The sequence below is a fragment of the Lytechinus variegatus genome, chromosome 7 (assembly GCF_018143015.1).
Source record: "Lytechinus variegatus isolate NC3 chromosome 7, Lvar_3.0, whole genome shotgun sequence".
Classification (NCBI taxonomy): Eukaryota; Metazoa; Echinodermata; class Echinoidea; order Temnopleuroida; family Toxopneustidae; genus Lytechinus; species Lytechinus variegatus.
The window spans coordinates 29,119,697-29,144,143 of NC_054746.1; the positions used below are offsets into that span (position 1 = coordinate 29,119,697).

At 35.3% G+C, this 24,447-nt stretch overlaps 1 protein-coding gene across 2 annotated transcripts; it reads right to left on the minus strand.

Annotated features, from left to right (window-relative positions):
• Nucleotides 1-202: 202 nt before the first annotated feature.
• Nucleotides 203-22,955, minus strand: LOC121418929 (circularly permutated Ras protein 1-like). Of its 2 annotated transcripts, XM_041613141.1 has the most exons (19): nt 22,791-22,955; nt 18,266-18,416; nt 15,620-15,682; nt 14,051-14,173; nt 13,065-13,247; nt 12,134-12,344; nt 9,546-9,605; nt 8,328-8,628; nt 7,247-7,295; nt 6,349-6,520; nt 5,778-5,853; nt 5,045-5,248; nt 4,547-4,754; nt 4,007-4,255; nt 3,480-3,605; nt 3,178-3,273; nt 2,128-2,219; nt 1,235-1,379; nt 203-465 (listed from the first exon to the last, which is right to left on the minus strand). In XM_041613141.1, the coding sequence occupies exons 2-19, from the start codon at nt 18,401-18,403 to the stop codon at nt 316-318; spliced, it is 2,646 nt and encodes an 881-aa protein (XP_041469075.1). In that variant the 5' UTR covers nt 18,404-18,416; nt 22,791-22,955; the 3' UTR covers nt 203-315. The 2 variants fall into 2 exon arrangements, with proteins under 2 accessions (XP_041469075.1, XP_041469076.1); XM_041613142.1 differs by lacking the exon at nt 9,546-9,605 and having other exon boundaries at nt 22,791-22,954.
• Nucleotides 22,956-24,447: the final 1,492 nt, after the last annotated feature.

Genomic DNA, 24,447 nt, shown 5'->3' on the forward strand with positions numbered 1-24,447 from the left:
AGATTAAAAGGTGAGATTTCATACCTCACCATTCCAATTAATAAAGATCTTTGGAGTAACCATATATATTTGTATTTATGATTTTGCATCAAGACATGAATTCCAATAGTGTTTACTTTCACAACTTCCTTGCACTATGTACAGATATATCAGGATCTGGATGTTTGTCGAGTTGTGGAATCAATAAAAGTAAAGCAAATGCAACACATTGAGGTATAAATATGACTATGGATCATGCCTTTACATATTTGTTAGTGATAGGTCAAAGAACAAATTTGGTTGAAGCAAGTCTTGACCAACAGACTTGTCCACAATCTATTTGTAGCCGTAATATTGCTTTGAAAATGCTGCTCCTTTTCCTTTCTTATGCTTCAGATTACTACTAGATGCCTTGGCCTCTGCTGAACGGAACTTATCTGCTTTGGATCGCATGTGTAAGTTGCTTGTGGCTGCAACAGCATCCTCCTAAAAAATAACAATTTAAAGAAGAGTCAATTATATCTGCCATTCTTTAGCATCAATAAATTTTCCAGGAACATTAAAAAACATAAACTTTAAAAACAATGCAGTAAAAAAATGCTGCCATTATTGCTAGACTAAGAAAATATTCCCAACACAAAACTTCTATAATTTCTGAATGATGACCTCTTTGAACTTTGACCTTGTGACCCCAAATTATCCTCCCTCACATATGCATATATAAACCCAGTTTGAAATTGATCCCTAAGATGATTCTTCAGTTATCAACTCCATCCCCCCAAAAAAGAAAATAAAATCAGGTATACAATGACCAGTGTATTAGATCACTTTGCCACTTCTATATGCAAACAAAACCATGTTAGAAGATAAACCCTCAAGCAATTCTCTTCTTATTGCAAGAACATTAAATTTTGGGGTACATGACTTCTGTAACCTTTGACCTCATGACCTCAATAATCAAATCAGATCCTTGTCACTCCCATATGCAGACACTTGGACCATAAAGTTGATCAATGGGATGGAGTAAAATACACACTGACGACTCAAAACATAATGCCTCCAGCAACCAGTGAGGTAAAAATATGAAAAATAGATTTCAGTGACAAAATGAAAGAAAAACAGCCTACGCGCTATTAAATTCACCCGATTTCTGAATAATTACAAATAAAAAAATAATTCCTGACAGTTGGGTGGAGGCATAAAGAGAAGAGAGGATCCCAGTGTTTTTAACTATAGTTGTCAAGACAATACTTACATCATCTTCATACCCATAAGCCATATCAAGTTCTGCAGCTTGGTTTAGAAATTGGATGGTAGATTCTGCTTGGGCCTGCTGCTGTTGAATATCTCCACTACCGGTTGATGCATTGGATCGTTGCATCATCTTTGCCATGGACCAACTATTAAGAAATTCGCATTGAACAATAAGAGATTCAAACACTGCCTCTGGTGATCAGCTTCCTTTAGGAAGTCTTTGCAACTGAAAATTACTATTGTGTTAAAGAGATTCAGTAATACTTCATTACCCTTATGTCAAGTTTCATGAACTAGGTCCATATACTTATGGATGACATTTCAAAAACTTAACCTAGGTTTAAGATTTTGATGTTGATTCCCCCAACTGGTCTAAGTTCATTGACCCTAAATGACCTTTGGCCTTGGTCATGTGACTCAAAACTCTGGCAGGGTGTTCAGTAATACTCGATTAACCTTATGGCCAAGTTTCATGAACTAGGTCTATATACTTTTTAAGTTATGATATAATTTCAAAACCTTAACCTTCGGTTAAGATTTGATGTTGATGCCGCCCCCGTCATCAGAAAAGCGGTGCCTACAGGCTCTGCTATGCAGGTAAGACAAAAAGTCAAACAATGTGTATGCATGCTCAATCACTAACATGATACCATCATTGTTTTGTTTAAATCTGTAACTATATCATATATAATAGTTTTGTTTCATTTATAGTTCTCTTCTTTCCTTTAAATCATGATTTATGAAATTAGCTTTTGTTTCCTCTGATGATGCATTCAGGTTTGAACATCACTTTCCACCAAATTTCCTGAATACATCACTTTGGTCTTAATAATGTGATGCATAAATTTCTGAACCAAAAGGAGGTAAGACTAAAGTAATCCTAGGAATACTTACATGTGACCCCTAGCCTTTGATCTGTCTCCCTTCTCTCCCATCTTTGCTGCTTCTTGTACAGTAGCAAGACCGGTTACAGTTGGGTTCATCTCCTGTTTATGATACAATAAATAACTCATGGTTAGAAACCTAGTGATGATTACTTTTAAGATGGCACGACATGATGAAACCTTCTGAGAGACTAGACATGCTTAAAGGCAAGCAGGTCAGTTCAGAACAGATGAGCATATCCAGGTACTACAGTAATAGCTTGAATATTCATGCCATTTAATTGGTTTTATGTACTGGCCATCTTGTTTTGTTTTCACTAAAGGCCACCGCACACCTTACGACCCGACTGGCTTGCGACTGAGGGGAGATGAGTCGCAAGGCAGTCATAAGCCTCGACAACGCACACCTTGCGATCCGATCTGCGACTCACGCATGCGCTTTTTGGCATAGCATCTGAGAAATTGCGCTTACTACTGCGTATGCGCATTGTTTAACATAATACGCGTTATGCAACTCTGCTGTCTGATTGGCTGGAGGTTGGATTGAGCTTGCGATCCAGTCATAAGGATTTGACATGTCAAATCCTTCAGATTTTCCTTGCGACTTGTCTCTGACCGGTCTGCGACGCTCAAGCTGACAAGAGTTGTGACGTCACATCTCCCCTCACCCAGTCGCAAGCCATTCGGCAACTGGTCGGGTCGTAAGGTATGCGGTGGCCTTAGGAGGCACTGACTTTTCATAGAACAAACCCAGGAAGCTATTCATAAGTTAAAATCTTTACATTTGACTGGTAATGAGTTTGTGTCATCAATGGTGTATCACTATGTGACTGATTTAGCACCTAAGAACATGTTCCAGTCTTTTGAAATCATCAAAGTCATTTGTGTGAACCAAGGGTCAAAACAATTAAATGAAATTAGAAAGAGAAAGTGGGGAGCAAGGCATAGAGAGACAGAGAGAGGAAGAGAGGCAGAGAGAGAGAAAGGACGGAAGGCAGAGAAAAAAAATAGAGGAGAGAGAGAGGGATAAGACAGTAAGAAAGAGAGAGTTTATTCTCACCGTTTCCATAGTTGATCGATCAGATGTAGTGCTTCGCTCATGGGTAATGGTCCTGAGGAAACGTCGTCCGTCAGTTTTAGTGTAACGGATTTCAACCTACCGGAAGAAGACAAAATGATATGCTGAATGAAAGCAAGACAGAAGGAAAATACCTATGAAGCATTATGACTGGTCAATGATTTGATATCGTGCAAATCTAACATGAAAACTAATTTAGAATAAAACTTCCAAGCAGGGTATAGTTGCACCTGGTAAAACAGATTTGAGAGGGGGGGTTACTAACAAATCTTAAGGATACTTACCTGGAAAGGAAGCGTACCCTGCTGTGCCTCGCTCTGTCCTGGTTTGAGTTTGAAGCGGAAAGTCAGGTCTGTAGACCGATGGACATTACCCATGTTAAGGGTCAAACGGTTTCCATCTTGGATCACCTGATATAAAAACCAACGAAATATAACAAATGAAGATGTATAGATCTAAAAAAAAATCTTAATGTAGTTCTACGGTGGCAAGGGACAATTTGGACATTACTTGGAAAAGAACCAAGTGTGTCTTTCATTTACAAATAGAATGCACTGGTTACTTTCTGTGTGCCTTTTAGGGTTTAGGGCAATGCTATCAAAACTTGCAACAAGGCATGAACTATGGGGACAACGGCAGTCATATAGCAAGCCATCCCAATGCAAAAGTTGTACTACCAATCTAAAATTGTCAATTATAGGTCAGTACAAGGAGCATTGATGATTTTAGATTTCACTGACCACAGTGACACTTTGTTATCTGCAGCAAACTTAAGGCCCCCCCTTTAAAATCCAATATCATCCAGACTTACCCCTTCAGTCATCGACTCATCAAACTGGAGAATGGGATGGAGGACGAGGGTGAGCTCAACGTCGTTAGCAACTACAGGATCCTGACCAAGCTGACGAATCTGTCTGGTGAGTTCATGGGGGTCTAGGAGGTTGAGGTTGCCCCCAGTGATGGAGACAGTGTTGCTGATGTGTTCCATCTGAAGAGACTGGTTCGTCTGGATCCCGATGATTGAGATGGTTGTCTGCTGCTCTTTAGCAATGTTGCCAATCTAAAGAATGAAATATCAATAAATCATATCAATTTAAAGTGTCAAAATATTCGAAATTAATATCACTATTAAAATTCATACTTATAAAAATTTGCACGTTAGATTTGAGTTATTGAATTTGTGCACGTAAAGTGGAGTCATTACCATAACTTTCACGATCAATGTATGAAGCATGATGATGCATTAAAAATGTCTGATATACATGTATATCATTTGGTGACATAACCTACAATTCGTGTAATTGCAATAAATATAATACAAATCAATACAAATCAAAGATATATGTCTTACCTGTCTGTAGAAAGATATGGCTTCTGAACTGTCTCCTCTGTGGTGCCCAAATCCAAAGGATCCTACCCCAACGTTAGGCTGACCATCGGTGCACAGTACAATCTCAGATCCAGGTTCTTTGGCAAGTAAACCTACACAGACACACAGAGCTGGACCAAGTGCAGTGGAACCGGCAGTCCTAAGATTAGACACCTGGGACCTGAGGTCTCTGTATGAAGAAAACCAGGCAGGGATGGTTGCATTGAGAGTAGGAATATTGGTTGGGGAGATGTGACGGGTCCTGTCTTACGATTGATCAATAATATCAAAATCTATGAAAAGCAAGCCATCATTTATGATATTGATAGCTATCCATTATTGAGACTGATTGCAACAATCACATCTCTTTGTAAAATAGGGCCAAGAATAGACAATATAAATATTTGTACAAGCATCCAAGCACGACGTTCAGTCAGAATTAACTGATTGTTCTAGGGAGAGCTACATGTAGGTACTTACCCTACTGCTGTGCTGACAGGGCGGATGTTAAACTGGGATGCCATGTCTTTTCCTTTCTTGATGAGACCTTGCATATCAGTCATGGGGTCAGAGACACTCCTTTGGGTCTGACTACCATCTCCTCTAACCAACACTTGACTCTCAAAGGTTACCAGTCCAACCCTCTTTTCACTGTCTTCATCCAGCTCAAAGAAATCTAGTTGTCTATGTGGAAAGACAAGCAAAGTCAGGTAATGACATTGTGTAAACAAAACACAAACTAAAATATTAAACAAAAACAGATTTAAAAATGATTAATTCAAAGCTTCAAAATTGTCAAGCTTCTACTAATCCCCTTCCACAAATTTGTAATATTTTATAAGAAATACAGAGCCTCAAACTCATTATTTCTGGATGGGATATGTCTGCTGTTCTTTTCATTTCAATCGTTTTCATTTATTTTGAGACAAAATTACTGCAAACATTGTCACCCCCTGCCAAGCATTTCATGAAAGGACTTGTATATTCTATCTGAGAGTAACCATAGTAACAGTGCTTATCAGCAAATCAAAGTCAAATAAACTTGTCGGATTTGACAGCTTGTCAGATGACTAATGTTGATGAAATGCACTCCCAATTGATCTACACAAAGTAGATGGATAAGCTATATAAATTATTCCAAATTCTCACAAATTTCCTGTTTTATCGGTTTTCCTAAAATGTTGGTATAAATTACCAGCAATGAATGCCTTACCTGGTAATAGCCTGCTTCATACACTCCAAACGGGTAACACTAGAATTTGTTTGACCACGCTGCGCCATCCAAGCAGCTACAAGAAAAAAGAAATATAAATAGAACCAATCATCAAAGTCGACCTTACCCATCCCTATTTCACATTGTGTTATCGAAAGTTTGGTGTTTGCAGCTGGCATAGGTGTTAAGGGCAAATAAAACATTGGGCAAATAAACCACAGCACCATACTTGAAATCAGGCTGGTGTTGAAACTGATTGATGGGATTGGTGTTATCCATTTTAACTCAGAAATGGTGTTGGAGCTCATTTAAGGAGCCTGATCTATGATTTAAACACTAAATACCAAACACCAAAACATTGAGGATGTCATTCCAAAAGCCACTTCATGTATCTCTAATTCAGGTCACCATTGTGTTATATTCAGTCAATTTTCAGCCATTCGCTAATAATTCTGTTGGTGCTACATTTCTGCTAATTTTCCTTATAAATTCTAGACAGTTTATAATGAGCCTGGAGAACTATAAAAAAAACAACCATGTAAAAAAGAAGTAGAATACTTGTTTAAATTACCTTGAAGCTCAGGAAGTTGTGTTCTCTCAGCCATGGAACCACTCATGTCAACACAGTAAAGAACTAGACCAGGATGGGATGAGGGTTTGCCATCCTTGTCCTTCTCTTCTCCATCTGCTACTTTCTCTGGTGCAGCTGCCAACAGGTAATCAACACTGCTCTCTTTTGGTACCTTTTAATATCAATCAGGCCAATCGGGTTGTTAAATGTTTGGTTCTCAGTTTTAATGCTACATCAAGAATTAAAATATCCTTTTTAATAAATGGAACATGCGATGGAAAGAGCATTGTGCATGCTCAAAAATATAAGGGTCAACTGAAGTTACTACATCAAAATTTCTTAAGGCATATAAGACTTTTGCTAAGACAAAACAAACAAACAAACCAACACACACACAGAGAAAGAGATTTCAAAAGATGGATTTGACCTTTAAGTGAGTCTTGCAAGAAAAATAACTACTACAGACAAGATGAGAGGATGTAATTTGAGCTTTATGTGTTCCCTTTTCAGAATCATCTACCAAATATCATTCAGGCAGGTGAATTTTGTGACTTCTCATTATAGGGCTAAAGAGTTCATGACATGGCATAAGTGTAAAATCATCCTATAGTAATGCATTCACTTCCTAAAACCCATTGATATCAGGTTTGGTTATAATTATAATTTCAAAGTCACTATAATCCTGAATCATCTACCAAATATCATTCAGGCAGGTGAATTTTGTGACTTCTCATTATAGGGCTAAAGAGTTCATGACATGGCATAAGTGTAAAATCATTCTATAGCAATGCATTCACTTCCTAAAACCCATTGATAACAGAGGTTTGGTTAGAATTAAAATCATAATTTCACAGTCACTACAATCCTGAAGAAACAAGACTTTGTCTTTTCTCCTTACCTCCTCGTCTACAATGTCTAGACCTCCATTCTGCTGGCCACAAAACTCACTGAAAACAGGGAAACAAAAAAAAAGTCATAAATATCTGAGAGCATTCATAGCAATATTTCATAAATTACATACATATTGATATATCATGTAAGTACTGAATACATCAGCACAAATGTCTTTAAGTGCTTTAAAGACTGTACCGGTCATAGAATTCTGGGTTAATTCATGTTTAAATTAAACCCTGGTTTAAAGTTGTGGTTTAAGTGTGGAGAGCCAATTAGAGCACAAATACCTTACAGTAAACATTCAATATATTAACTCATACGACACCCAAATTGTTCATAATTGTCTGGGAATGATAACTGAAGTATTTTTCTTCATTATGAAAGCAAAAGGAAACAAAATAGTAAACACAAGAAATATACAATATAAACAGAATTTTTGATTTTTTGCCTCCCCATAATTTAGCACAGTTAGACCGTGGTCTTAGTTAAACCTGACTTCAGAATACGGGCCTATGTATGCTTTTTCTCCTATCCCTAAGGAGCGTTCCAGCAAGAAATTACACACTTAAAAACTACATCATACTGCATTCGCATCATCTAACACTTGGGTGGAGGATGGCAGAGTGTGAATTGATGTCTTGACAAAGAAAGCTAGTGCTGTATTAGTCAACCAACACTGGTGGCGGATCCAGAGAGAGGCACAAGGGATGCACTTTCACTCTATATTTTGAGCATTGCCTATCAAACATACACATCAATGTTGTTAAATCTAAGAAAATTTGCTATTTTTGACCCCCTTTAATTTAAGATCCTGGATGTGGCAGTTAACACTGATAATGCAATATTGAGTCAAAACCACCACATTGCAACACTTTCACATACTTGAACAGTGTCGAATTGAATTATAAGAATAACAAATGTTCATCTCTAGGATATTTTTATTAACTTTGTAAAAATAATTTAATATTGGGTTGTAATGAAAAATGTGTTGAACATGTATGTTGTCAGAATTTATTCAGTTTGGATTGAAAGGTAATTAGGAAAGGTCATATTTCACAAGATAAGCAAGAGTGGCTCACACTCACCAGGCCCAATTTCGCTGCTCCTCATTCTCCACAGGCTCTAGCCTGGAGACATGGGACAACAGAATGTTGCACTTGGAGTTGGAGCAGCGTACCGGGTCACCTGTCATGATGACAGGGTCATTCTCCAGGGATCCCAGAGATAGCAAGATGACGTTGGCATCAGCTCGGCGATAAGATTTGGGTGCAGCAACCTTTGATGCTCCTCCCATCAATAGCTGTTTCAGTTGTGGAGGTGGAGGTCCGCCCAAACAATTCATCCTCCTCATCCTCTGTGGCACCTGTGGCATCTGCTGCATCATAGCTGTAGGTGATATTTGTAACCATGGTAGGAGAGGGAAAGACAGCCATAGAAAGAAAGAAAGAGAAAGAGGGACAGAAGGAGAGATAAACCACACTGCCACTTCATTCACTGTGTACAAATATGTTACATCCTGCCACGAAAAGGTATCCAAATTTTAGTTTTGTTATGAAATTAGAGAATAAGATAATATCAGTATATCTTTTCATGAATCCTGAATAAGGAATATCACCTCTAGCATTCCATAAAAGTTAAGACTAAAATCACAAGTCTGGAGATTTCTATTAAAAACAATGATAAAAAAAACACAAGGTCCAAAATAATCAACTACATAAGAAATCTTAGAAACAATAAAAAAAATTGTGTTGCAGTGAATTTTAGATTTTTAAAATCAGAAATCTCATAGAGGGTTTCCTAACACAAAATGAGTCAATGTGGGGCTATTATTTCTTATTTAGAGCATATTTCTGATTTATGCATAAATTAGCACAAGGAATAAGTTAAAAAAAATTCTGAAAAAATGGACTGTACAGTCTTCTAGATTATGCCATTGAAAGTGATGTGTGTGCTGACTTTTGTTGCGGATACAGGGCTGAGATCATGGTGGAGAGGGGTAGAACTGCCCGCCCCCCCTCTGAATAACCCAGCAGTATTTCTTTTACACAGATAACATTTGTTACATGAATGCACTGAGCGCTGAAAGGCAGCTCGAGCAAGAGCGGGTTAATAATAATAATAATAATAATAAACAATGTGCTTCGGAATAGATCATTTCTAGATAGATGGCGCTATATAGATGTCAATTATTATTATTATTATTACTTAGAAAAGAAAGTTATATTTCTTGCTTTAAAAATAATGGGGTTATAGAGTTTAATGAAATCTTATCTTATCTTATGAGTATGGATATTCACTCATACCTGGTGTTTTCTGTTTCTTAGATCTTTTAAAAAGTCCACTAAAGCCACCTGACTTTGGCCCTACAGAAAATCAAACAAAATAGATATACATGCAAATATGGTAACTGCACAGAAAGTACATGTATACAGAGCATGACTGAAAAAAAAACACACTAAAATTTAATGTTTTGTCGTAACTTAATTACAATCATAAATAACAAATGGCACATACTTCAATTCAATTTCAATTTTAATTCATTCAAAATTAAAACAATGACAAGGTAAAAATATATATTGACAATATTAATAGAGGACTTCATTTCTTCTGACAGAGCATTCCAAAGTTGTGGTCCGTTATAAAAATTTGAATTTATGCCAACATTTATTTTTAGAAGTATATAGAAATTAAACTATTAGAAGTTATTTCAGAAGTCAAAAGTGAATTTTTGTCTGAGATATATAGGTTCAAAGTTTCAAATACTAGGTAGTGGTATTGAAAACATTAAAATCATATGTCTGTGCAATAAAATTGGCATGAAAGACAACAAGTGGAATGCCTCTGGCTGTCTCACCTGCATCACGCGGTTCAATATAGCAGCAGTGCTGACTTTGAAAACTACTCTAACTCGCACAAGATGTTCAGTGGTACATGGTTACTCTTATGTCCACTTTTTATGAACTAGAACAATAAACTTACAGAGATATGATGGTTATTCAACAAAAAACCCCAACATGGCCAAAGTTCATTGACCTTACGTGACCTTTGACCTTGATCATGTGACCTGAAACTCGCACAGGATGTTCAGTGATACTTGATTACTCTAATGTCGAAGTTTAACGCACTAGACCAATAAACTTTTATAGTTATGATGGTAATTCAACAGATACCCCCATTCGGCCAAAGTTCATTGACCCTAAATGACTTTTGACCTTGGTCATGTGACGTAAAACTCATGCAGGATGTTCAGTGATACTTGATTAACCATATGTCCAAGTTTCATGAACTAGGTCCATATATCCATATATTTTCTAAGTTATGATGACATTTCAAAAACTTAACCTCAGGTTAAGATTTTGATGTTGATTCCTCCAAAATGGTATAAGTTCATTGACCCTAAATGACCTTTGACCTTGGTCATGTGACATGAAACTCTAGTAGGATGTTCAGTAATACTTGATTAACGTTATGGCCAAGTTTCATGAACTCGGTCCATATACTTCCTAAGTTATGATGTCATTTCAAAAACTTAACCTCAGGTTAAGATTTAATGTTGACGCCGCCGCCGTCGGAAAAGCGGCGCCTATAGTCTCACTCTGCTATGCAGGTGAGACAATAAAAACTGCTTTTTTCTGCAAGAGAAATAATCTTAAAGGGGATTGAACTGTGTGCGGTCTCTCATTGACAGGGTGTTATGAATAAATAGTCTTAAAATATATGTTTTCAAAGTAATATACAACATAGAATAATTTCACCTACATGTATAATCGTATTTGTATAGAGAATCTAAAATGTTTTGAGAGGAAAAGTAATTGTTTTGCTACTTGGTAATATAATTATAAATGTATTGAGTACTTAATTAATATTTTATCATTCAAGTGGGTCTGTATTACTAGACTACACTAGCATTATGGATCAGGAAACTGGCCAGGTATGAGTAGCTGAGGAATTTTCGTGATAAATCTGCCGCGCAAAATTTTTTTGACCGCGCCGCTCCCTGAGTTTTTACTTTCAATTCTTGCACAACTTTTGAGGCCAAATTTACGATGCCCGGGTACGCGGTTACGAAATTACGCAACGTTATGTAAGTGCATGTCAGACCCAAAATTGCTAAAAAATGTGAATTCATGTACAAATCCAATGCAAATTTTGTATTTAGCCAAATTTAATGCATGTATCATTATTTCTACTTTTACTGATTAAAATCAATTAATTTTGTCTTGTTTATGATCAGAATTAAGTCTGCAACAATTTCCATAAAAAACAATAGAAAACAAAAAGTAAAAGAACAAAGAAATACATAAGAAATTAAAAAACAATAAAACACATAAGAAAAAATTTGTGATACCAATTTTTTTTTTTATGTAGGCCTACATTTGATCAGAATCCTACAAAGAGTCTGTGAATAAAAAATGATCAATTTTGGGGCCAAAATAAGTTAATTAGAGCAAATGTTTTATTTCATGCATAAATTAGCATGATTGATTCATTAAAAAAACCCTTATTTTTTCAGAAAAATTAATCATACAGTTTTGTAGATTTTATCTCACAGATTCCGCTACCACTGTGCAAATTTTTGCGGCGCTTGTGCGCTCGATGGCCAAGATCTCGGGGGGGGGGGGGGGGACAGATTCCGCCCCCCACGGCTGTGAGATGGGTCCAAATAACCTGGCTCTTTTATGGTTTAGCCAGAATTTAAATATCTTTACTCAGTATTCTGCTTCAAGAAATCCCTAACCATCTTTGGTATTCAATTGTTATATTTGGCTAGGTAATTTGCTCAAGTCTGGCTGGTGTGCAGTTAACAAATGTAGACATGCAAATTTATACATGTTGTACACAACTTGACGTGCTTGATTTCCAGGTAAACATAACTTGTGATAGTACTTACGTGAACCAAAAGACTGTGGAGGAGGAGGAGGAGGCACCATGGACGCTGGTTTGGGAGGGGGGTTCAGCTTATCTGCTGGAATGTCACTGACAACAATCTGCTTTACATAGGAATCTTCAATGGTAGGATCATAGGTGTCCACAAAGACGTCTTGAACAAAACGGACAGTGATGGATGACTTTCCTACCCCACCTCCTCCAACAACAACAAACTAAAGGGCAAAATTATATTTATAAAGTTAATGACATTCAATTATAATTGCTGAGTATTGGACAAAGAGCTGACAATATTTTTCATCTTATATTCATAAAAATAAAAAACCAAAACAAGTTATGAAAGAAAAAAATATGTCACAAAATTAATAAACATTCATTATGGTACATCTGCTGACTACTAGTAATTTGCAGCAGATCATTTTGTCTCCAGCTGTTTCATTCATAGAAATTTTGAATGGAAAACTTTTATCAACATATAACTTTCAAATATGGCTAATTTTAGAGGCCTCCTCCACTATTTTGTAGATTCATATTATCAATCAAAAATACCCTTCAGTAGTTCTGAATTTGATACTAGATTGAATTATGGAAGATGTCTCAAATCGTTTTAAAATGTTGGTTATTATGCACCTTACTATATTAAGAGTATGCTGTGCCATTTGAGAATCCCCACAAAAAGAATTGACTAAAATCTGCTGAAAGCCATATGCACATAGCAAAACATGAATGGGACTGCACCCACATGATTACCAAAACATCTCAATCATTTTGTATCATAGCTCAAATAATGAAAGCATCTCAGAATGATCCTTGGCAGTGAACATACATAATAGTCTTCCTATATAAATCATGTGGAAAGAACTTAAGCTCGGATATTGTTTTCATCTTTCATACACAGGTTTCCCTGTGATACAAACATAGTTGTCTAGATTTACCTTGTATCTGTTGCTATATCGGGGTGTCTCTCTGACAAGGGCCTTGAAGCATTCCTGGACATTGTCTCCAGTCTTAGCTGATGTCTCAAAGAATACCATGTTATGCTTTCTTGCCATTTCCTTTCCCTTCTCAGTACTTACTTTTCTTTCACTCTCAAGATCATTCTTATTTCCAATCAGTACCTGAAAAACCATATATATATAGTTATACCTCAAAATCAAATAATAAAAAGAAACATAATTACCTCAAATATTAAAATGAAACATCACATCATGACATTATTATATTATGTCATTACAACATAATAATAATAATAATAATAATAATCCGCTTTTATATAGCGCTTAATCCATCGGAACGACGTTTCTAAGCGCTTTACAGATATATTATTACCCCGGTCATCGGATTCAATCAGTCATTCCCGCACACAATGTGTGCACATCCTCCACTCCCTGGGGAGTATTCCAGTCAGTCGCCTGTGAGGCGCACACAATACTGGACAAGCTACAATGACTTTCACATCCTACCGGGTACCCATTTAGCACCTGGGTCGAGAGTGGCAAAGTGTGGATTAACGCCTTGCCAAAGGACGCCAGACCGCAGTGGGATTCGAACACACGACCCTCTGTTTACAAGGCGAGAGTCAGAACCACTACACCACGGCTCCTCCAACATTATTACTTCTATTATTTATTCTAATAATACTTGTATTGGGTAATATGATTATAAAGGTAGATATAGATTAGAATCAACATTGGGCAAGAGTTGTACTTGGAATTTTTACGATTTCTTGCCATGCTGCAAAAGCAGAAATATCATCTACGACAAAGCTAATGAAGCTAGCAGTCTTACAGGTGACAGCTTACTAAATAGGTATAAAATTTCAGGATTGCTAAAAAAGATTTACCTTTTTTTCATTTCATTGATGTCATTTCTAATTTTCTAATACTTTTAAATCACAATCATAATTTAAGTAATTCCTTACTGCTGGGATATGATCGTCTCCTTTTATTCTGAGTCCAAACTGGTAAATCTTGATGGCTTCCTCAAACGACGCCAAGTCAGTGATGGAATACACAATAGCTAACCCCTCGCACGTTCTCATGTACTTAAAAACAAAATAGAAAACAATAAAATAAAATACACATTAGATATTACAAAATACACTATTCATGACATCCATACATAAATTTTCTTGGCATTTTGATGTTGAAGATATTTGTTCATTTGTTTGAGTGTCAAACAGAGTAAACATTATCTTTATAGACAGGAAATATAGTGGATAGGTACTTCCGTGAAAGCTACTGCTTAAAAATGTCAATGTGATTATGGGATATCTGATGTCTCACATATGCAATCCTACAATGACAGCATAAGCACACTGAATTAGAGTTAGACCAAAACAAAGAAAAGTTAATTGATTTTGTATTGCTGGGGTTCATATACACTAGAAGAGTAAGTCATATCTTTTTTATTTGTCCATGCTGAAAAAATTTTCAATTCAATTCAAGTCCACATCTATTTCCAAAGATAAAAGCATTATCACAATTTCAAATACTTGAAAACACAATGGAGACTGTATCAACTCTGTAAGCAGTGTTTGTGATGAGTGCACTGTGACAAATATAGACAAGACATAACATAAAAAAGTTATCCATACAAAGTACATTATATAACAAGGGGTGAAAGAAAACAAATCAGGGTAACTCTACATTAAATCAAATGAAACTGTAAATAAATCCTCAAACCAAACAACCCACAACTGTAACTAAGCAATTTAGGGACCGGAAGTAAGTTATTTTTTCTTCAGTTTTGTCTTCAAGCAATTCAATTCTATATAAACTCCCAGATTTGTATTGTTTACATAATACAAAATTACATTCCCTGTGTGACATTACCTCATCAAAAGGTTTTAAAAACAACTCGGACATCCTTGTACTCTGCCCATATCACATCCTCTCTGGTAAGATTTGATGATTACAATCATTTATTATTACTCATTCCAGACCAAAATTCCCCCTTACTTCAGACTTCAATGAAAATCGGACACTAAATATTATAATCTGGAGAGGATGTGTTTGTTTGTAAATGAAGATAACATCACTAAAGGAGATATGTGCAAACATGTAATCTCTGTGATAAGCTAAGTTTGTATCTCTTGAAGTGACTCATTAACATATCAATGAGGATGTGAGTTTTAATATCAAATTCAGTGAACAAATTGAATCTATTGATCGTATTCTTCAATTATCAACCTCAAATACAAGTGACACAATGTTGAATCCTGCAATGATTGCTCACATTATTTTCATTTAGTTGATAGAATTGGAATATGATTTGGATTTGGTTTTGAATAATAATACTTGGAAGATCTAATGTAAATCAATGGTTAGTGCAAGATTCAGGATTAGGTTACCAGAGCAAATGTCATTGAACCTCCATTCAATTATAAATTATTGACAGATCATAACTTCGGAAAAGGGGGTTCAATCATTACAACAAAAAACGAAAGAAAAAATAAGAAAAAGATACAATTAAAGACATCTTTTCTTACCTGATCTCGCATGGCTGAGTATTCCTCCTGGCCAGCGGTATCCAATAAATCAATGATACATGGCTGTATAGGGGAGGGGGAAAGATTAACAACAGAATTATGATAACTCATATCATAGAATTAGTTATTTTCTTTTGCATACATGTGTTAATTGTATCCTCAGTATGAACCCAAGAGGGAAGAGCAAACAGTTTCCATACATATGTATGGAAATTCAATATCAATATCATGTTTGATTAGATAAGCGCTAATTTAAAAGAAATTTATGAAACAATTTTATTCTAAATATTGTTTAATTCTAAATAACATTAAATACAGACATTCTACAAAGGTCACAGATTTAAAAACTATGCAGTTCCTATGATCCAGTAATGACACTTGAAAGAAATTTTTAGACAGATTTACTACATACCAGTATATGTTGGGTTAAGGACTTTTAGAGACTACAGAAATTCCACCTTAATAATAATAATAATAACTAGCATTTAGTACGCTCTCCATAGTTAACTATATCACAGCGTTTACAAACGAGTTTAAAACAAGAGTACATAATTACAATAAAAATACATTCAACAGAAATTAATCGGAAAAGAGGTATGTTTTTAGAAGTTTCTTGAATTGATCTGAAGAGTTTGATGATTTAATGAAAGTGGGTATGTTGTTCCGTTCTTTAGAAGCAGTAACACTGAATGTGCGATCACCTGATTTTGTAAGAGTTTTGGGTATGGCAAGCAAATATGGGTCTTTAGATGAACGGAGATTAGGGCGAGTTGGTCTATGGGAAGAAAGGCTATCTTTGATATATTTTGGCATCTGGTTATTAAAGGCTTTGAAGACAAAAAGAAGTAATTTAAAGACAATTCTCTTCTTTACTGGGAGCCAATGAAGAGATTTAAGTAAAGGGCCAGGATCATGACGTCGGTCCACCCTAAAGATAATACGGGCTGCCCAGTTTTGTAAACTTTGTAGGCGCTTCAAATACACTTGGGGAACAGATGTTAATAGGCTGTTACAGTAATCTAATCTGGACAAAATATGACAACGAACAGCACTGTGGCAGGTTTCTTCAGTTATATACTTTCTTATCTGCGATATGTTTCTCAGATGGAATCTGACAGGTTTACATAGTTGATTAACTTGTTCTAACATATTCATATTACAATCAAAGTAAGCACCAAGGTTTCATCTAACCTTCATCTAATTTCTCTCTGATTCAAATTTAACCATCATGAACAGCACCTGATGTTTTGTTATAATCAAACTTTGCCCTTGTAAACACATATTTTGTGCCGATACCTTCTAAAAGATCACTTGATAGTGGTGTTTATACATTATTTACTTAATTGTTTTATATATCTGATAACACTTTAGATATTGAATGTTTCATATCAGATATCAAATGCAATTATGATTGTGTAATACATACATGTAGGCCTATATATTAGGATATACAGGATATGTATTTTTTTAGAAATGAATGGTTGATTTAAAATTGTGAATTCAAATTACATGAAGAATAAATTAATATGAACAAAACCTACTACATACTTTCTAAAAATAGAAATAAAAACAATAACACTAATTATTACATAAATAGTTGTTTTCAGATGACGATAATGGTGGTGGACTAATGGTAGTAAAAATAATGATTATGACAATGATGGTGGTGTTTATGATAATTATTTAATGAGGCTGATTACATGTAGGGTGAAAATGAGGATCAAGATGATGATGATTTCATTTGCAAAGTAGGCCTAGAGAAAATGATACAGATGTTTTATACTAATCCCAAATGCACAATAAAATGTAATACTAGATTCCTGTCCTTAATACCCATGGCGGGTTTAGGTTATAATCAGAGTGATAAAGAAATACATGTACTATAATTTGATCATATATAACTTCTATGCAAATGTGCACAGAAAGGCCAATTATAAATTTTGGAGGAAGTAGAGTCAGTTTTATGATTTGTCCTTGAACTTATTGATATTAATTTCTATTCTTTGAAAAGCCACAATAGGCCTTCAACATCACGTATGACAATAAGCACAATAAGAATATTTGACGTCACTGCATACCATAAAAATATACTGTGAAAGTCAATCATAACAGCCTCTGAATTCTGATAGTTTCAGATGTGCCTTGAATTGTATGATAGTTGCTGCATGCAAGGATGCAGTGTGTACAATCTTTTTTTTAAATTTCAAATGTGATTGGAAGGAACGTGATTATCAAATTTCTAATTATGGCTAAAAAAGATCAAGGGGGGGGTCCACACTTGGTACTAATAATCCACTTTACATATATATTCTAACATATCAGATTTGCAGTTTGAATGCATGCCAGAAATATCAGTTGATGCATGCATACAGAGCAGTGTAATTATTGTGATATCAATCAATAGAATGTACAGTAATGCATGTTTACGCAGCTCTGTGGAGCATCCGTAAATTAATAATTGAATGAAATGAGTAGCCTTACCCTATCCCGAGATTGAAATTAAGATGAGTAGCCTTATCATGATTATCAAGTGAACACTTCAAAGATATTTGAGGAAAATATCATGTCTAGTGAGGAGTAAAATTGTTACAAAAAACATACATTTTGTTAACCATTAAAAATCTGAAACTGTATAGCTAAACCTACCTCTCCAGTCTCAGTACTGTCTGTTTTGATCTCAACTTTGAGCTTATCAAGACCGGTAGATACTTCGGCATCGTCCAACACCTCTTCCTCTTCATCCTCCTCTCGTTTGACGAAAACATACTTGCTCCCGAAATCCATGGTGACTTATTATCTGATTAAAAAATAGAAACAACAGCAAGAAAGTAAGGAAATTTGCCCCTTTAAAGAAGAAACTAGCTAGTTAACATCTACCGCACTTATATCGGATACCAGCACACAAAATACATATTACCTTATGCTCTATTGACAAGTGAACAAGAAATGTTATAAAATGAAAAAGTAAAGGATAATGTGCACACAAAATGAATTTACAAGAAAGATTTTTCTTTTTGGTATACACTTTATTTGTATGGAATATCTTTTTTATGAATGCTAAAGGAAAATGAATTTCTTATAACCAATTTCCATAGGGATGTATACTAAAAAATCATGTATACATGTTATACATGATTTAATTGTCAGAACAACAAGCTTTTAACTATAAAACGGGGTGTTAATATTTTGGTAATGAATAGGATTTTTATCATGTTAAACTCAAAATCATGTTGCTGGATTGTGGTGTGGGAAACCTAATTCGAGATACATTAATCAACCCAGAATCAGAAGCCTACAGTACTTAACCACCAACAAGTCTTCTGACTGCAAAACCATCCCCAGAAATCACTTTTATCACCTAGAATTTAATTTTAAGTATGACTAAAAAATAATAATTTCTAAAATTCAATGCAGTGGAAAGTCTTTCAAGTTTTTGCCTAGTATAAATCTGGCTCATATTGAGCTCAATATTTGGTTTTAAATTGAAAGCCAGTTTGACTGATGACTTGGAGCCAGTTTTGATTCAGTAAACCTTTTGATTGTGATGTACACTTCTGGACACCATGAACAATTGCATTGCCAATTAATAGTTAACAATCTGTTGATAAAGTCATCAAAATTATTATTGTTTACTCTATTCTTGGGTAGCCAACTGTTAATGATTATCAATTAAATATGCATCAATCTTGGTATAAATTATGATTGAACTTAATACCCAGTCTGCATTCACATTGCTACATTGTATGCTAGGCAATCCTCTGGAAAACAGATTGTCAACAACAATATGATTCGTTTGCAAACATGTTAGACAGGCATAATTACACAAAGGCCTATTCATACGCTTGTAATGTATGAATTTCACGTGTTGTGTTTATTTCACTTTAATTCATATCCTGTACAAATGATGTTGAGAATTGTAAAATTTCACTCTCTGTCTTTGCTCTTATTGTGACATCAATTTCTGGAGTGATCGATGTATAACTGCTGATCAGTAATTTAATGATGCAACAATTTATACCATGGTCACATTTGTTCTACGGCGGCCGTACGGCGAGTCGAAAACAGCCGTTTTATCAATTTTGATTCAAACCACCTATATGTAGTTGGACAAAAAATGTTAAAACGGCTGTTTTCGACTCGCCGTACGGCCGCCGTAGAACAAATGTGACCATGGCATTAGTTGTCAGGTATTATGTATTGTTATCATTCACCAAGACAACAGGCTAGTCAATTACCAGGTATTCAGAGCTACCTCATAATGTATTGAGCAATAGGTAGTGAGCGTATTGACCAAGAGTGTATGAGTCATACATTGTGCATTGCACCACAATCTGAAAGAGTATGCATGTATTACTAGTATATATTGCCTATTGGTTTTATACCCTGGAATTGAAGGAGGGAGTGGGAGTGGTTTTAAGTACTGTATAAATGGAAAGAAAGGTACATGTAATCATAAAGCCCTAGTGCTAAATTTAGATCTCTAAATTTCATGCACTGACAGGAATACTTTCTTGTGGAAACATTTAAAATGTGTTGCCTAATTCAGATTTCACAAATCTAGTAATGATCAAATAGGACAAAGAATGCATTTTTCTCAATATTGTTTCATTTCAGGTGAGTGTGTAAAAAAAATTCAGTTCCCTCTTTCACTATTTTTTAGGAAGATACCCATCCTTTTAGAATGTTGTATTTTAGGTTGAAATCTCAAACATTGGATAGGAGGAAGGAGTGAAAATCCAAAAACAAAGCCTCCACTTTTGCCATTGATGATTGAATCTCATAAAATTATTGGAAAAATCTGTAGAATTCAGAATTCTTTGAACATTATATGAACATTTGTTTTTAAAAGTAATTCTGTCCATAAATATATCCATTATGACATTCAACAACTGGGTATACAAAAAAAAAAACTTTTTACTGTTAGATGCAAGAACCTATGTGTACATGTATGAAGGGGGCCCCATGTCTGCACACCTACATGTAACATCTTAACTTATTAAAGATTAAAGGACAAGTCTACCCCAACAAAAAGTTAATTTGAATAAAAAGAGAAAAATCCAACAAGCATAACACTGAAAATTTCATAAAAATCGGATGTAAAATAAGAAAGTTATGACATTTTAAGGTTTCGCTTAATTTCACAAAACAGTTATATATAAATGCACATCCTGGCTGGTATGCAAATGAAGAGACTATTATGCTTTTCACACTGTACTTTTTTCCCTTAATCCCAAGAAATTGGTGGGGCTAAGGGGGGGGGGCATCTATAAAAAATGAAATATTGTACAATTCAAACAATAAAAAACAAAAGAATTAGTGAGTGATGGTCATCATCGACTGACTCACCTACATGAAGTTGTGCATATCACTGTTTTGTGAAAAATAAGCAAAACTTTAAAATGTCATAACTTTCTAAATTTACATCTTATTTCGATGAAATTGTCAGCACTATGCTAGTTTAATTTTTCTCTATTTATTCAAGTCAGCATTTTCCTGGGGTGAACTTGACCTTTAATCATGATTTTTTTTAATATCACAAAAAAATTCAGTTGATATTTTCCTTATATTCTTATGAGTATTGAGTGCCATTAATCTCATACAAATGTGAGAGAAATATATGATTTCTTCGGAAACCACAACCATGTTTCCAAAACCGTGTAAAAAAAACATGAAAACCCACACATTCAAAACCATTTCACGGCCCCTGCATTCACTAATTTACACAAGATTCAAGGATTTTGATGAGAAAGACGGAATTTTGAGGTCGTCACATGAAATGCCCGAAATTCATTATTTTTCCACCATTTTGAGTCAGATTTTTTAAATGAATATCTTCCTATGTTTTGCATACAAAAATATTTGGTCATCGCATATCTCCTTTTACTATAAAGTATAATCGGGCAGATACGCACAGACTTAGGGGACCTTACCATACATACTGCTTTCTCATCATGTTTAAAATGCAAATATAATAACATGTAGGCCTTGATGTACCGGTAACTGAATTTTCTCAGTCTACGCTTAACGCTTTATGGTCAGGATCAGCTGACCCAGTGCTGACTAGAAAACTTAAAACCAGGATCTACCCCTAAATGAGAGATAGACCCTATTTGTAATTGTTATTTTTTCAAATCAAATAAAATCACACAATTTATAAACAATTTGCAATCATTTAAAAAACAAAAGAAAAACTTGACAAAAGAACCACTTTTCTTAAGAAAACATAGACTCTAATAGAATAAAGCGTGATTTCATCCACCTGGCACCAACATGCAATGTAGTCTAATTCATCATCATCATCATATGTATGGGAGTGTAGGCCCAGGTAGTCCTGTACATGTAGATCTTCCGTTTGTAAAAACTTGATGCATAATATATAAGTCTAACCATAGAGCTATAGCTACATGGTCTAACAAGTACAGTGCAGGCGTTGATGTCAGACAATTTCAAAATGTTTGTTCAAAACAAACATGACAAAAGCAAAGGTAAACCTAGACAGGAATAACCATCGTTTCTGGGGATTTATTCAACAATTTCTGACATTTTACTGTAATGTATGGTGAGTGGAGCCAACGCAGTTCAGCGGAACAACCAAAATACAGAGACTGAAGCTTTTGGTCTAAGGTAAACCTAGACCAAAAGCTTCAGTCTCTGTATTTGATTGTTCCGCTGAACTACGTTGGCTTGATCCACTCACCAAATGTCAGAAATTGTTAAATAAATCCCAAGAAACGATGGTTATTCCTGTCAAAGGTAAACCAAGAGGGTCTATATGCAAAAACATCATTCTCAAAATAAAAAAAAGTGTCGGCCTAAATTTTGACTGGGGAAGAGTTTCTTTTATTTTGCGACAGCCACCCAAAATTGAAAATAAAAATATGGAGAAGGTTCACAATAATATATCTGGCAAAACAGAGCATACACATGTTATGGCAGCATTTTCTGTGAGCACTGAGCACAAGTGGAAACGAAAATTTGCAAAGCCAAGGCAAAGGGCCAAAGCAAAGCCAAAGTTAACCCAGGGAGCTCTTGCCGGCAAAGCTAAGCAGGCCGGAGCTCCCTGGGGCTGGTTTAAGCCAAAGTCAGCCCCGGGCAGGAGTCAGCCTCAGTAATTTCATCGCAACTTAATTTAAGTTCAGTTGTAAGGACGGTCTAATGAAAACCCACTTACCTGTCAAGGGAAGATAGCAATACAGGCTGACAGTCAGTCAGTAAGCAGACATGCAATGCATTCGAAGTGACAACAATCTTTGGAAAATCGTCCTTTTTGTACCAGACTTCTCGATCACCAAAGGCAAATCTTGCAGGACGTGTGGGAGCAAGTCGCGGGTACATACATACGCCCAAAACACCGTACCGTGTGCAGTGAAAAAAAATCCCCTTGTAACTCTATTAATAGAACATTGCGCAAAAATTCGCTCTCGTGATTGGTTAAACCTTACGTCATTATCTCAACTCTTTTGCTTGGTAATGATAGTCTATATTTTCAATCCGTAGTAAACAACTTCGGAATATAAAAAGATTAAAGCAGATTACTGTTCCGGAGTTGGGGGAGGGGGAGCATCCCACAAAAAACAACCAACCGGTCGAGATGATTTTTAATGGCTATTTTTTTTGTATTTATCGAAGAAATCATCATAATCATCCCTCGGCCGCCTCGCGGGATCGCTGCACAATGGAAATTGTAAGTATTTGAAGTGTATTATTAGTAGACTACACCTTGTTTTCAAACAAATAAACACGTGGTCAGCGCTTCGTCATCCCTTCGGTCCAGGCCTCTCTTGCAAACCTTATTGTATTTTATAGCAAAATACATTTCACAACAATGCCATTTCTATCAAGCAGGATTTGTGTTCATTTGGCACGGAAGCTTAGGACCGTGCGTCTATCTAATTTGCATAAAAATAAGATGTGAACCCTCCCCAACTTTATACTTTTCGAATTCAAACCATAGCTCTCTTTGGAGTTTTATTTATTTACACTGTACATAATGAGGAATTATACATGTACAACGTACGGCTATGTCCACTATTTTTTTTTATTTAGATATGTTGTGAAAGAAATAAAGAACAATGGTAGGCGTAGCTTGATTCAAGGTTTCCCAAAGCTACCAACCATTTGGAAACTCTTGGTAAGGCGATAAAAATATATTTTTACATAATAGTTTCACGTATAACAATTACTCCGAGCGTTAATGCTTTTTTTGTCAATCAAAAGTTTATTTAAAAAATACTCAAATTTTTGACGTTCCCAACTTATTCATCAGGAGTATGTTTACGTTCTTTATTTATTTCAAAAAAGCTGATTTAATTTGACCATATCTATTACTAACTTCTCCCATAAAGAGGGTCAAAGTTATTTTAGAGTCTTATCTCTAATAATACTAGCTGAAGAAAGATTGGAAGAAATTTGGCAAAAAGAGATTGATTAGAAATTCTGCATGGTAATTCCATATACAGGCTGTCAAAGAAAATAGAATAAGTTTGAATACAGTCATTATTAATGTTGTAATGCTTTACCGCGTAGATTATAATATGTATAAATAGAAGTTGAGAGACAACCCTACAATGGTGTAAAATACAGGACAATGTACATTTATTTGTAACATGCAAGAGAACACAATTATATTGGGGAAGTTTGATAGCATTGTATATCAACTTGTAGACATCAAGTTCGATTTTAATGTTGCTACTTTAATAAAAGGATACGAGTAAAAAAAATATGTATTGAATTTTTATTCATCTTGTGTTTTTATGAAAGGCATCCAACTTCAATTCGAACAGAAAGCCAGAGTTGCATATTTCAGGAATATATTAATTTATTTCAAA

What these genes read in the sequence shown, in the direction of transcription:
- LOC121418929 (XM_041613141.1), bottom strand. Translation starts at nt 18,403, where the DNA reads ATGGATTTCGGGAGCAAGTATGTTTTCGTCAAACGAGAGGAGGATGAA. An exon ending in TAGACATTGTAGACGAGGAG is followed by an intron (nt 6,521 to 7,246) that starts GTAAGGAGAAAA and finishes TGATATTAAAAG; the next exon opens with GTACCAAAAGAGAGCAGTGT. An exon ending in CCTGTCAGCACAGCAGTAGG is followed by an intron (nt 4,755 to 5,044) that starts GTAAGTACCTAC and finishes TTCTTCATACAG; the next exon opens with AGACCTCAGGTCCCAGGTGT.